Source organism: Sprattus sprattus, assembly GCF_963457725.1.
Source record: "Sprattus sprattus genome assembly, chromosome: 4".
NCBI lineage: Eukaryota > Metazoa > Chordata > Actinopteri > Clupeiformes > Clupeidae > Sprattus > Sprattus sprattus.
In genome coordinates this window covers 46,704,260-46,718,990 of record NC_137923.1, presented here as the reverse complement: position 1 = coordinate 46,718,990, position 14,731 = coordinate 46,704,260, and the positions used below count along the sequence as shown (strand labels likewise).

General features: G+C 42.2%; 1 protein-coding gene across 1 annotated transcript in view; it reads right to left on the bottom strand.

Annotated features, from left to right (window-relative positions):
• The window catches only part of csmd3b (CUB and Sushi multiple domains 3b), a gene marked incomplete at its 3' end in the record, with an annotated part of 385,413 nt that extends 371,185 nt beyond the window's left edge, over positions 1 to 14,228 (bottom strand). Inside the window, exon 1 of the mRNA XM_080837924.1 lies at positions 14,087 to 14,228. Coding sequence (XP_080694050.1) covers positions 14,087 to 14,153 — 67 coding nt within the window. The 5' untranslated portion in view covers positions 14,154 to 14,228. The remainder of the gene's footprint in view (positions 1 to 14,086) is intronic.
• Between the last annotated feature and the right edge of the window lie 503 nt (positions 14,229 to 14,731).

Below are 14,731 nucleotides of genomic sequence, written 5' to 3'. Positions count from 1 at the left end.
CCTGGTCGAGTCTGCACCGCGCTGCACCGGACAAAACTGCCAGAGGGCCGGTGAAATCTCCGGATGCCACTCATCACCTCTAAACACTCTCATTACAGAGTTCTAGAAGCTGGTGAAACATCAGCAGTAGCTGCAGTACTTCAGCAGCCTCAGGCTCAAAGCAAAGCAAAGGACCTGACCGTTGTTATGGTCCCAGTTGGCAACAAAGCAAGAGGATTTCTCCTACTGTTGCCTTCCTCCTGTGCTGTGCTAATTAGCAACGCTAGTTGGTATACAGTGTACCAGGGAGTATTTTTACCATCTGAAGCAGAACACCCAAGTTCTTGTGACAGATGCTTAATGGTCTCTCTTGATTGTTTTTCTTTTCTCCTTCTCCCCCCCTCTCTCTGTCTGGCCTGGGAACCAATACAAGCCTCTCAGTCACAAGGTGGCATGCAAAGAGAAGACGGCCGTGGTCATGATGGAGAAACGCAGACGGACAGTGCAGAAGAAAACAAAACGTTACGCTCCACTTCAGACCACTGAGGCTTGTCCACTCAGCTCTGTTAATTAACGCATTTGTGCTTTTAGAAAAGAGATGTGTGTGTGTGTGTGTGTGTGTGTGTGTGTGTGTGTTTTTGTGTGTGTATATTTGACAGTGTGTGTGTGTGTGTGCCTGTTTTGTTGGGTGGTGGGTGGGTGGCCCAAATTCAGTGGGCCAAATGAAAGCTAATGAAGTGCAAAAGGCACACGTTGTCTGACATGAAACCAATGCAGCATGACACAGTCATTACAAGAGAAACACAGATCAATAGGAGACCAGACTGAAACTCCCCAGGCATGCAAAACAACTGGTGCTACGCTACTGCAGGAAAGCCACACCACCCTACCAGGTACCTGCCCCAGCTGCACTGTGTGTGTGTGTGTGTGTGTGTGTGTGTGACAGTGAGATGGGTGACTAAGAAGTGTGTGTATGTTCCTCTATGCATGCTTTAACGCGTGTGCACAGTATATTTGAATGTGGCAGTATGCAGGGGGGTTGTAAATGTTGTATGTGTGTACGGTTTATGTCTGCTTTTATTAACCTATGCATGTCTGCATGTGTATGTACGTGTTTAGGGAGGGGTTTACACTGTGTTCATGTAGGGGGGGGATTCTTTGTACTGTATGTGTGTGCTTAAAAAAATCATTTTTGTGTGTGTGTGTGTGTGTGTGTGTGAGAGAGGATGTATGGGAACAGGGCATGTGTATGTGTGTTTTGCATTGATGTAAAGATTGACTGTGGCTGCCTTTTTATAACTTTTTATTTGTTTTATTGTTATGTTGTATCACACTTTTTTATTTATTGGTTATTCAACTAAATGTTTGGTCATTTGGGCATTTTGTATTTTATTTGATAGCTGTTCGAACACTGCAATTTCCCTTTGGGGATGAATAAACTACTTAAACTGAAGTCATTTTGTCACCAGTCTTTTCCCAGAGGTTGTGTTTCCTAAAAGGTTATGTCGTTGGCATTGGTTGGATTCACATTCAACCCATTTTTCGTCAGAGATATCTGGGCTTTTAATTTTGTGAACAGGATTTCCTATTTCGCAATGTTCTAGGCAGTGTTGAATTTGACCAGTTAATTCTCCTCCATTAAGTGATTACTTTCATTTGGATGCTAAACGGGGCTCAGTGTTTCAGTGATGTGCAGGTTTTGAGTTTCTTAGTGTCATTCAGCAACTTCAAAGTTTCAGGCTGTGTTGGCTTAGAGGTTTGGTTAAGAGTTGCCTGCAATGGATGGGCCGCATTGGCTACAAAATATACCCAGCATAGCATTCCCCTTGTACAAACAGTTACTGCGTTAGTTATTGTGGTTTTAAAGTACTACTTTTTCTTCCCAGCATAGCATTCCCCTCGTACAAACAGTTACTGCGTTAGTTATTGTGGTGTGAAAGTAATACTTTTTCTTCTTCACTGGCTCAGACGGTCTCTCCTAATGATCATCATGCACTCGCACGAATGCGACCACATGAAATTTTAACTCTCGAAAATGTTTGGTCGCCTTCTGGAGCCATGGCCCAGGAGGGGGAGTGGGGGGGGGGGGGGGGGGTCATGGGGCAAGAGAAGAGGAGAAACAAGAGGAGACAGACACAGTGAGAGAGGGGCGAGGGGCAGAGCGCCACGGGCGAATGCCTCGTGTCTCCAGCTGGAACACTTGACATTTCGCCGGAGTTTTGAAAATCCCTGCAGTAATGCGGAACGCAAACGTTACATTTGTATCAGCAGCCTGCGTGGGAGGCAAGCCATGAATCAGAATCTTAAGTGTCCCTGCACTTTAGGAGATTGACATTTAGGTTTAAGTCCTCGAATAATTCCTGATACTTTGGGATTTTGGCCGGCCCTATAGGACACAACAAGGGCTTAGCGACGGACGTGAGAGGTCCTCCAGGTTAGGACTTCAAACAAAGTAGCCGGTCTCCCACCAGCAAAGTGTCAAAAGACTGGATGGGAACAGGGATGAAAGTTAACCTGCAAAAACACTGTTCTCAGAGGACATGCTTTCATTATTTATTTGCTTGACTCATCCATTTTGAATGTGCACGTACACGCTGGGTTTTAAACCATAACAGTGGAAAGCGTGGCCATAATATCAACCAACAAATGCATACACTGATGACAAACACAAACACACATACAGGCATGTTGAGAAAGTCTTGCCTCTACGCTTAAACCAGGCATTTGCTGTACAGGGTATAGGTCTGCTATATCTCCCCACTGTGGATGCACAAAAAGCCGATTACGGGCATGGCGCCATGTAGACAGCACCATAATTACAGTTTTAATTTCTAATTATTGGAATTATCAGTAGACCAATTTATGGGAAATGCCAATATCCTCTGAAGGTCAGCTTAGAATTAAAAAGAAACCCCAGTGAAGAAACTTGCTGTTTGTGGCCACTCGGACTAAACACAGAGCTTGACTCGTTCATATGAAAAAAAAAGGAAAAAAAGAAAAGACCCCAAAGTCAACACGGGCGCCACTCTTCAGCTCATCTCAGCCGATGTGATAATTGCACAGGCAAACCTGTGGGACTTCTTTAAAAATGTCAGACGTTCTCTGGGTAATTACAGGGATTCAGCTATGACTTCCTCTCTGTGTGCAATCTGAAATGAATTCTTCATTTAAAGATGGGGGAGGGCATTGCGTGTGTGTGTGTGTGTGTTGGGGTAGAGGGGGTGCAGTGTTTATTCACTCTTGACTGAACAAGCTTGTGACACATATTTACCCATGGCTTCCATGCCAACATGGCTGGAATTAGAGCGCTTCTTGTTTACTCTCCCTGAGCACCCCCGCTGAGTTTATTACATTATCTAACCCAGCAGTCTACCTGCCATCCCCGCTGATCTGACATGTATTGACGGTGCCACACGGCACAAAATCTTCAGAGTCAAATTGTCTCTGGCACCGGGCCTGAAAGAGGAAGTGTTTGTATGGATAAACAAGCACTCAAACACAACCACAAATAAACTGAAACTTGCGAAAAGGCTATTTTTAATGTGTAGCCTGCTACTGTGGTTGTACTTACGACCTGATCTAATACTGGCCCTCCTTTCGAGTCTGTGAAACCCGTTTGAGCACGCCTACTCTTCATCCCGAAGATTACACTATATCTCACTGTCACAGTGAGGTGCTAAAAAAGGAATGGGATGTTTATTGCAATGCTCAGTATAACTATAGGGGAAGGACATCATGGAGAAGAAGTTAAATTGTGACACTGCAGTAAAGTATTAAAAAAGTTTTTATTTTCCCCTCAACACAAAGAACATAGCCTCTCAAAGAGTGACTCTTCATGGCTGGAATGCTTTAAATCCACGTACCGACACACAGACAGCCACACAACCTTGAAATGGCTGGTATATACAGTAAAGTAAACTCAGGTTCCACCCTCATCCATGTCATGACTTCTACTATCTAATAATCGACTCCACTCAACTGAGCCTTTTTGCGACGACGCTGTGAGCAAGCTCCTCAAAAGGCAAAAATAAGAACAGCCATTCATACAGTACAGCCAATAAATCCATCCATAACTCACATCACAACACGGCCAAGGTTTTCTCAGGCGACATAAGGGGTGTTAAATGAAAGCAGTGGTGGTCCGTCAGGGCCTTCAAGGCCTTCTCTGCTGGCCTAAACATCATCAGAAAATAAATGTAATAAAATAAATTTAATTTCTTTTCATAAATATGTATTAAATTATTCCCCATAGTCCATTATCTTCATTTCATAGCTTCCAGCGTTGTTAATTGATGTTAGAGCTTTCATCCAATCATATTTCAGCTATCATGTGTTGCCACGCGCCGAGAAATCTTCCCCGAGAACAGAAATCTTCCCTGAGGCCTTCAGAATTCACATTGAAGGCCCGTGAAGGCCCGGGCACTCTGATTGGTTATCACAACTGGCTGTTTCAGTTCATTTAAGTTGAATGAACTGGAACAGACAGTTGTGATAACCAATCCGATTTCGAGTTGGCGACACTGGGCCTTCTAGAAGGCCCGGAAGATTTCTTTCCTCGCGTTGAACGTGACACGTACACGTCCTTTGATTGGATACTGAGGCAGACCGGTGCAGTGCTTCAGTGCTCAGTTTAGCTGGCTAATGCGAAAACGACGTACATCGGTTTCAATGCTTATTATGCTAGTTGTTTCAATTGGTAAGACTAAATATAATTACATTAACCAACTCAAATAAACTAGTTTACACCAACTTGATAATTCCAGTTTTTGATACAATTACAACGCCATTTTCAAGACGGAACTTTAAAAAAAAACTGGATATCGTGAGGATGGGAAGTTTAATGAAACTGCTTTGCAGGTAGGACAATGCGATGTTTAGTGGACAAACTTGTTAAAGCTCGCATAGGCTACTTTCGGTGGACTTAATAAAACTTTGTAGACTAATCCCTGAAAATCGCCTTTTATTTTTAAGTTGTGACAGTAATATCCAAGCGATCATATAACTGAGAGTTTACTACTCTTAATGTATTGTTAATACGGGTGTATTGATTTTAAATGCTCTGGAAATATTAATAAAGTCTGTTGTACTCGACTATGTTAAGGTGATGCAATGCTCACTTATACTGCCTTTCTGTATAAATATAATGTTTCAGACCCTCCAGGATGTCGCGATGTCGCGATCGCGCCAATTCACGCGAATTCAACGATTACCCGCGAATTCAGCGCGATGTAGCAATTTTAGCACATCACCGCAATTTTCGCGCAAATTTGACAAATCATTGTCCTCTCCCACAACTTTCTCGTGCCCTGCAGACATGGTGCAGACACTAGCAGAGTTCTAATCCGTTGTAAACAATGAGAATGGCTACACCAGGCATGGAAATTAAACACAGTTTTATGTGTAGGCTGAGATATTCATAACATTTAATTCAGTCTTACTTGTGGTCCTTTTGTAATTCCAACAGGTGCACTTCGTTGTGGATAAGTAAATCCTATGTACTTTTCCCCCTACGTGTTTAGCATAACTTAGCATAACTAGCTATGTTTCTAGTTAACGTTCAACAGCTGTTTCCATTCCCACGAGACGAACATTTGAGTGATGTCAAAGTAAAAGTCCTGTGTTCGTTTCCATAACAACAAGTCAAACAATATACATTTTCTGACTTAAATAAGCAAAGGGCAGAACTGCCTATTACGCTACATTTTTGTAGTACTGGTAATCTTTTGTTTGGCATGTTGGTAAGGTTATTTCAGTATCAGTTTGTTTATTTGTTGAAGAGGGACAGTGTACATTAATAAACATTAAAATGTAAATGGACCCAATTGTAGCCAAAAGGCTATTTTCCTAGTGTAAATGGCTAAACATATATATATACACATATACATATAAAAAATAAAATAAAATACCATTATATAAGTTCTACTGACCCACTGATGCACACATTTTTGGTTATTTATTAACCATGTTTTAAGATTTATTTTAAAGCAGTTAAATTAAGTTGATTCTCTAATGTTATGTGGGAGATGGTTCCATTCTGGGCTGACCTAACTGAGAATACACTTTTTTTTAAAGGAATATCACACTCTCCTATTGCTGCCCTTCGAGTAGCACTGGTTGCTGATGTTCTAAACTTGACTAGGCTGCATAGTGGTGGGCGGGCCAGGTTAAACCGGATTTTGAACATTAAACAGCAGTTCTTAAATGTGATCAGATTGTCCCAACTTAAAAGTCTGTATTTTTGGAGGACAGAACAGTGATGGTGTGAATTAGGTTTTTTATCAAGTATTTTGAGAGCCTGTTTGTAAAGAGACATGACTGGTTTAAGAGTAGTGGAGTTTGCAGTAGACCAGGTGGGTAAGCAGCAGATAATGTGAGATAAAATCAATGAGAACATATACATTTTAGCAGCCTCAGTGGACATGTGATTTCTAAGATGCCTAAAGTTGGCCAAGGTGAATTTTAAATGTATTTTAGAGGACCATTTTTCAACGGTTTGGTTCTTTAGAGAATGTTTGTTCATTAATTATTTATTTTTCAACAAATAACTCAATTATTATTACAAAGAGGGAAATAAGCAACTTTTTATCGCAACTTTCACTTGCGCCCGCAATTTTTCATTGCAACAAACACCTAAAAACACCGCAATTTTCACCGCAAGTTTTTGGAAAAGAGCCCGCGAAATCAGTAATTTTCGGCCGCAACTATCACAGAAAAGGCCCGCGAAATCCTGGAGGGACTGATGTTTCGAGAGCCATGGAGTCATAATGATGGTATTAGGAGGTGGATTCACTCAGTTTAACATCGTGTAGGACATCGCTGAAGGCCTAGTCGTGAAATGCACGGACCGCCACTGAATGCAAGCATGGATGAGATTTAATGTTTCATGAAAGACCATGTAAAATCCTATCACCAACCTACGCCAAACCCTCATAAAACAATACCAGTTTATTTGGCACCAGACCTTTACATAGTACCTGGGTCCTGCACATGTTCAAATATTTTGCCTGTTCTCATTAACTTTCAAGCACATGATGGTTATCCCACACGTATGGATGACAACAGAAAATGCATAAAGAAAAGAATACCAGTTTAAAAGTTAAATGGGTTTCACCAACCAATCTGGGGCCCTAATTCAATACATGTACCCAAGGTGTATGAGCCAAGGGCCCTGAAATAGGGCAGTCACTTCCACTTGGGGGGCAAAAGATATGCGATTTTGCAGGGGGTTCCCATCTCGATTTTTCTCTAATCTCTAATTACAGCCCATATTTAAAAAATGAGCTACTTAGAAATGTTGTATATCTATCATTTTGCTTAAGTAGAAAAAAGTGACAGATGTTGAGTTTTTTTCCAGACAACATCTACGACCTCAAAAGGTATTTAAAATATCCGTCTAATATTTGTCTTCCTGTTGTAAAACAAACCTGTTGGGGTATCTGTGCAGTTCCAAGGTCATAGGTGATTTAATCACAAGCAAAAACTGGCCTATAAAGATGGCTCCAGAATGAAAATGTCAAAGGAGTGATTGACACAAGCAATGACAAACCACACTCCCTTCCCTTGGTTTTTTATTTTAATATTGATGTTGCATACCCTGTAATAAATGTGTAGCTGCACCCCTGAATTTCTGGTAAGAGCTCTCGCGTCTCTGACACCTGCATGGTGCACTGTCTGATTCGTGGCAGAGTTCACCGTGACAACCGAGCTGACAGCTGTGCCCACTGTCATCGGTGCGATCCCAGAAACACAAGGTCAAAGGGTCAATTTTGTCCCGGGCACTGTCCAGCTGAGGCAGTAGGGCGATGACAGGAAACTTTGGCTGGGCTGTTTGTGTGGCCATTGTGGCTGCATTAAAAAAAGTAAATTGATACCACATGGCCGTATCAGGCAGGATTTATTGCACCAATTCACAACATGATTGGACTTTGCCAGTTCCATGAAGGACACAAAGGCATGAAGTCAAGTCCAATTTGCAGGAGACATAGACCTGCATGCTTTCGGCAATGACTTCCTTATGAATTGCATGATGTAAAGGAGTCACCAATTAGGGAAACTGAAGGAAAGACAGAAGGAAGGATTCCTGAGCTCTGTCTGTGAGCTCTTAGGAAAGACGTCAGTCAAAGAAGGCGTTGGATAATTATCTCACACATTTTGGGATAATGTCTAGACTTCTTCGTCAGCCTGCAAATGCTGACCTAGAAAATGGCAACAGTGAGCTGGCGACAGCGGACAGGGGCCAGGGTTCAAAAGTAGGTGGATGCTTTTCGGCACAGCTTCTGCCAGGTCTGGGCTATAAATAGGAGGATCAGGAGAAAAGCAGTGCACACAGACACACAGACACACAGACACACACACACACACACACACACACCGATTTAACATACTGTAAAATCCCACTGACCACATTTCACAAAACGCCCGGAGTTGTTGACCTAAAAAAGAACACACTTAATGAAGTTCTTCCATCCGAGTAAACCGAGAGTCCAATTTTTGCCAACCCTCCAGAGAACCAAAGCCAAAGAACTCGGAACTTATTCTCAAGTTATGCTCAATGCGAGTCCTGATTTTAGTCCTCCGACAGCACAGGTCAAGGTAAGCCGTCCCGAGGGCTGCACCAGAGCGTAAGAGACTTCAGAGTGACAGGAGCAGAGGAAGGACGGGTGTGGGGACACTCTTTAGGGACTCTGCACCTGAGCCTTACTTACACAGCCTCCACTCCAGCAACTAGGTGATGCTTTTCACACTCCTCTCAAGATGCCAAGACAGCCAAGATGTCGCAAACTTTACTGAATTTTCTTGAGATAACATTTCCCTGGTTGCATTTGCATACACACACACACTCATATATATAGTATTAAAATCATGACAAAAACACTATAAAATCATTAGTTTAAACCTTGATTTTTTTAACAGGAACTATATTTCTTGGTAAAATATCTTGTGGAGTTGTGACGTAACAAATGTATAATTATTGATACTTACACATACCAGGTTTTAAATATAAAGGTAAAACCTTTGCTGTGTATGAATTGCTGTGTATGACACTTGAAATTGCACTAATATGTTAGCATTTGCCATACATCCATGTTAAACACTCGTATGGGTCCTACTTTTGGTTTCCTTGTGATTGACCAGTGAGTTGGTCATGAATATGCAGTGCCACTTGAAAGTATGTGAACCCCTTGAGCACTTAAGCGTTTTCTGTTGTTTTACCATGATTTTTCATTTTTTTTGGCAGCATCTGGGGTAAATGTACATGGGTCTACAATCAGACGAAAATTGTTGGTTTTGATCGTGACAAAATAATTCTATCTCGGACTCATCTGTTTAAAGAAGGGACTTCCAGAAGGCCTTTGGTTTATCCAAGTGCTCTCGGGCAAAGTTGAAACGGGCAGTTTTGTTCTTTCTTGAGAACAGAGGCTTCCTTCTAGCAACCCGATCATGAATGTCATGTCTATTCAATTTTCATCTGATTGTAGACCCATGTACATTTACCCCAGATGCTGCCAGAGAGGTCTGAAACTCTTTAGAGGTGATGTGTGGGTTGACTTTTACCTGATTTATTCTTCTTCTGGTGCTTCTTGGTGATGGTCTTGATGGGCGTCCACTTCTAGGCAGAGATGCGGTCATGTTGAATGCCCTCCATTTCTAAATTATTTGTCTTGGATGGATGGATGGAGCTGGAATCTTTTGGAGATGGTCTTATAGCTTTCCCAAGACTGATGGGCTGTCAGAACCTTCTTCCTGATGTTCTCGGATATCTCGTTTCCTTTCGGCATTGTTGATCTGTGTCGGTACACCTTGGCACTACAGTAGTTTTGTTGGTTTCCTCCCTCTTTTAATCTGTGTCGCCCAAACCTTTCCCTAAGGATGTCTCAGATGATCGGTTTGCTTAATTGACTAATTAAGCACCCAAATAAGTTTCACGGAATCTGTTACCTGCTTGACTTTACCAATTCAGCTGGGGGTTCACTTACTTTTGAAATGGACTAATTCCATGTTTCATGTAGTCTTTTGGCTACTCAAACAATTCCCTCTAAAAAAAGTACATGCAAATGATAAACATAAACCTGACATTCCTTCTATGGAAAATTGGTGATGAAAAAAATGAAAAATCATGGTAAAACAACAGAAAACTCCTAAGTGGTCAAGGGGTTCACATACTTTAAAGTGGCACTGTATTTTCACCCCTCGGGATATCCATTACAAGGAAGGGGGGAGCCCTTAGAGATTACACAGGGCTTCCCTAAAGCACTGATTGAGAGAACCGTGCTTTTGTCAACCATGACCAGGCATCACTGCGGAGGGGGGCTTTGCACCACCCCTCTCAGGGCCGTTCTCATAAACCCCATTAAGTACTCCGCAGCTTCTGCCTGCTCACAAATAATTCATTAGGAGATGTTCTGTTAAATCTTTTGTGTTCTCCATTGTAAGAACAGCACATTGTTTTTAATGGCTCCTTCTCTGAAAAGTGTAAGCCACTTTAAGAGACCAGAATATAGTGTGTGGAGTGACATTGTAAATGGATAATTTATGGTTGATCAATAACTCCAGAGCTGCGGTGAAACCTCTAAGAAAACCATGCTCTAAGAAGAATGGAGCCTCTGGAAAGATCCAAAGGTACTGAAGCAACACTGGGGAACAGGATATCACCTGATATTTGTATGCAAATCACTGCATCTCAACAGTGTTGTCCAGACGCTGATCAATACGGCTCAGACCAGATCCCTGGGAAGCATGTATTTATAGTTGGCTACATAGACGCCACACATGTAAATTTCCCCCCAAGGAATACTGCTTGTCTGTCAGTTAGGTCTGCTACCTACTGCACACCGGCATAGCTGATCCTATTTGTAACCATTCAGGTCCATATTACAGGCACGCCAACAAATGAAAAACAGAGAGACCAAAGTAATAGAATCCATTAAGTTTCGGTACCTCAATTTCCCTGGAGATTTCCATCTAGTGTGTAAGTGTGGTACACCATTTATCAATATGCAGGAAATGCCAAACACAGGAACCAGCATTTCTGCACACACACTCACACACTCACACACACACACACACACACACACACACACACACACACACACACACACATCAGTCAGCATAAATGCACAGTCACTCATCTACATTTTAAAAAGTGCACACACATGAAAACACACATGAACACTTATTCTCAACAGTGTTTCACACAATAACACCCTCTCTTTACAGTCATAGCAGTCCAGTGAAGTCTATATGACTGAAAACAGACCTTAATGGCCATCCTCTGCACCTGCCTTCAACAGCAAGCTCTACTTCCAAAGATTAAATGCCCTCTTTATGTGCACAGAATGAGCAGTGTTGCACATACACATGATTGTACTCTCTCTCACACACAAACACATAGAGAGATGGGGAGAGAGAGAGAAATGTCTTCAAGAATGTTCTGAATAAAAAACGAGGAACTGATCCTAAGCATGAGCTCTCCTTTCTGCCTGCTTGTCACCGCAAGGCCTCATGCACACACACACACACACACACACACACACACACACACACACACACAAACATACGCACGCACACACACACACACACACACACACACACACACACACACACACACAACATTCACATACCTCTCTGATGACTGTTTGGGGTCAACCACATCAGAGTCAGAAAATCCCTCTGAGATGACACAGGCGCCAAAACAACATAACAGCTAATCCACTCAGAGGTGGGTTCACTCCAAACAGAGCGCCCCAGCTTGATCCCGGCAATGATTGGGGGAAGTGAGCTCGACACAAGGCGAAATATTCAATCAGTTCCACCTATGATTCCGCTAATTACATCGGTTGCATTGTTGACTGTTGTGCCTCGAGTTCATGACATATAATCTTTTCTTTGCCGATGTAGCTGGAAACAGTGAAAAATAAAAAATGCGAATCGCAGTTATTACATCTTTTGATCTCTGATCGGGAGGGGGTTCACGGTGCATAGTTCGAATCACTTCTGTGGGAATCGCTGCCTTAATGAGCATCGTTTTTGTTTGTGAAATGTAAATCATTTCAAACGGTATCCACTCTGCCCCCAGGCTTTAGTCAAGCTTTGGAGAAGGATCGATTAAATCAGATGACCACGGCCGGAGAGGTTAGAGGTGGATATTTAAGTATGTCGTGTCGTGTCTTGCCCTCCTGAATTTGTACTGATTGTGACATCCTATCCTGAGGTCCTAGACGTACAAGGAAACTGTGCTCGGCACGATGGCCATATCCAATTAAGGTAACAAAATGAAGGCTGGTAATGTCGGGTGTATAGCCTATGTATATTAAATCGTTCCGAGTGATCTATTTATATACACATAAACATGTGAAGTAATGAAACGCTTAACATGTACCTCTCACTCGTACCAGCCACCTTACATCATCTGCGTGAATATAGGCTACTTGATTTCAGAATTGAAACCCCAAATCGTGAAGTCTGTCCCTGCACGTATGCTGTAAGGATCTGAGAGTCAGAGCTGTTGAGGAGACTGCATGCATTATCCTCAGGATCTCATCACACCGCCACCATGCGTCGGGTTATCGGCCAGCAAGAAAAGCCACTGCAGCTTGCCAACTTCTTATTGACGTGCTATTGTATGCCCAAAATTGTGCTGCCGAAACTGCGTTAAAAGATGTCATCTCACCAAAACAGTCAAAAAACCAAGAGACTATTAAAATATCGGGAAACATTTCAGCATTTATCTGTGAGGACAACGACCACGTATTATTATCATACAATGATGTACTGCTGTCAGTTGAGGGAAGGTTCATTGTAAATAAAAAATATGCCACTAATGCATCACCAAGACCTTGTTATAAAACCGAAGGGAACACTATCCCTGCATAACCGATGACGTCTCGACGTGAATTTCACCTCACTGATAGCAGCATTAGCTGTAAATGAATACGGCTCGAAAGCAAATTTAAATGCTAGGTAGGTGGTAATGACCACAATACAACATCCAGATATCCTGTTGAGGTGTTGCCTTCATCTCAGGGACTCCATCACCAGAACTACCATATGGAAATGTAATGCCGCAAGAGCATAAGCAATTCCATACATCAGCCCACATAATCAATTGCGCTAAAGTTCTCCTTGATTCATGACAGCTGAGTGGCTAAATTGCATGACCACCCCATACAGAAGGCTACTTTGAGTATAATGTATATGTGGAAGTATATATGTGTGCGTGTCGGTTGAGAATGGCTGGTGGGGAGATAAGAAGTCAGATATATAGGGGTACGATATATATCATATAGGAACATAACCTTAATTTGTGTTTCTGTTTTCAAGGTAGGTATGAAGTAGCCTAATCGATTTCCGTTTGCATGAAGTATCCATGTCAACGTGTGTTTGGAGCGCGCAACAGTTAAATTGACGGATCACAGCCCATCACATATCACATAGGCAAGGACGGTCTCACTTCTCTTCCATCACAGTCCAGACATTGTGTACTGAAATTGGAGCCCCTCGCATCTTGTACTAGAGTTCACATGATTGCCTAAGACAGCGTTCGAATTCTACAGTGGTATAATTTATAGGTGATGGGGCTGGTAACGACATTTATCTATGCCCCTTCATTTGTTTGTGAGCCGTATAACGTCCCCTGCCTCTAATCCTGACCATGAACGGTGTTGTTAGAAATCGAATTAAAAATGTCAAGGCAACATGCCGAGACCATAAGATGAACCATTTCGTGTTTCCTTGCGCGCGAAAAAAGACTTTTAATGGTCAAACGTCCAGTTCATCATTATATTGCAGCATGAGCCACTTCAACATTATATAAACGAGGGGCTATCTCATTTTAAATGTTCCAATTTCCCAAACAGTTCAGCAATTAATGGACATAAGCACCTCACGTATCCGCTTGAGCATACTGCAAGAATTTTTATTGAGCTCTCGCTCAATGCCTGCATTGAACGGCAAACCTGGCAAGTGAATGCGTCTCCCAAGCTCATGCCTATATTCCTGTAGTTTTGCAGGGCAGACGGATATTTCCGTATAAAAACACACATAATGACACACAGGAGGTACAAATTAGCAAATAAATACATTAAGGATTTAGAGAGTGATTACCTACCTTGCACACACGTGACCATCATAAAAAATACGAGATTCCAAAATATAACTCCAGTTTTAATCCTCATTTTCTTAGCTAGTTAAAAGTCCACTGGACCACGTTTAATACATCCTCTCTTGAAAATGTTAAAGATTTCCGTCGACCTGATGTGATAGGCTACCCCTCTTTGCCATTTATGCTCATGTTCACATGGAGATAATTGTTCTTTTTTTCGGTCTCCGTCCTATGGCCAGAAGCGGAGCGTCTTCCGTTGTGGCTGGCGTGCGGTCACAGCTCGAAGTGAACAGCGGTGCTGGGATACCACAGCAACCTTGACTAGGACTCAACCATCTCGCCAACAGGGGCAAAAACTCGCAGCTCTCAAAAACAGTCGCCGGTGCGTCCGGTTAAACTCCGGAGTTTCCCAACGTCTTTTAAAAGGGTAATCTTCAAACAGTTAATAGCCAATTCACACAAAAATGTAATATACGTATAACACGAAGAGGATCAAAACGGGTTGGAGAGTTGAAATAATTAAATAACTGGCTTACCAGCTCTAATAGACAAGACTAAATATATCTTAAGTTTGTCCTTTTCCCTCTATTCTACAACGGAATCCATCTCAAACAAACAAAATCCAAACGTTCACAAAGAAAAAAACACAAA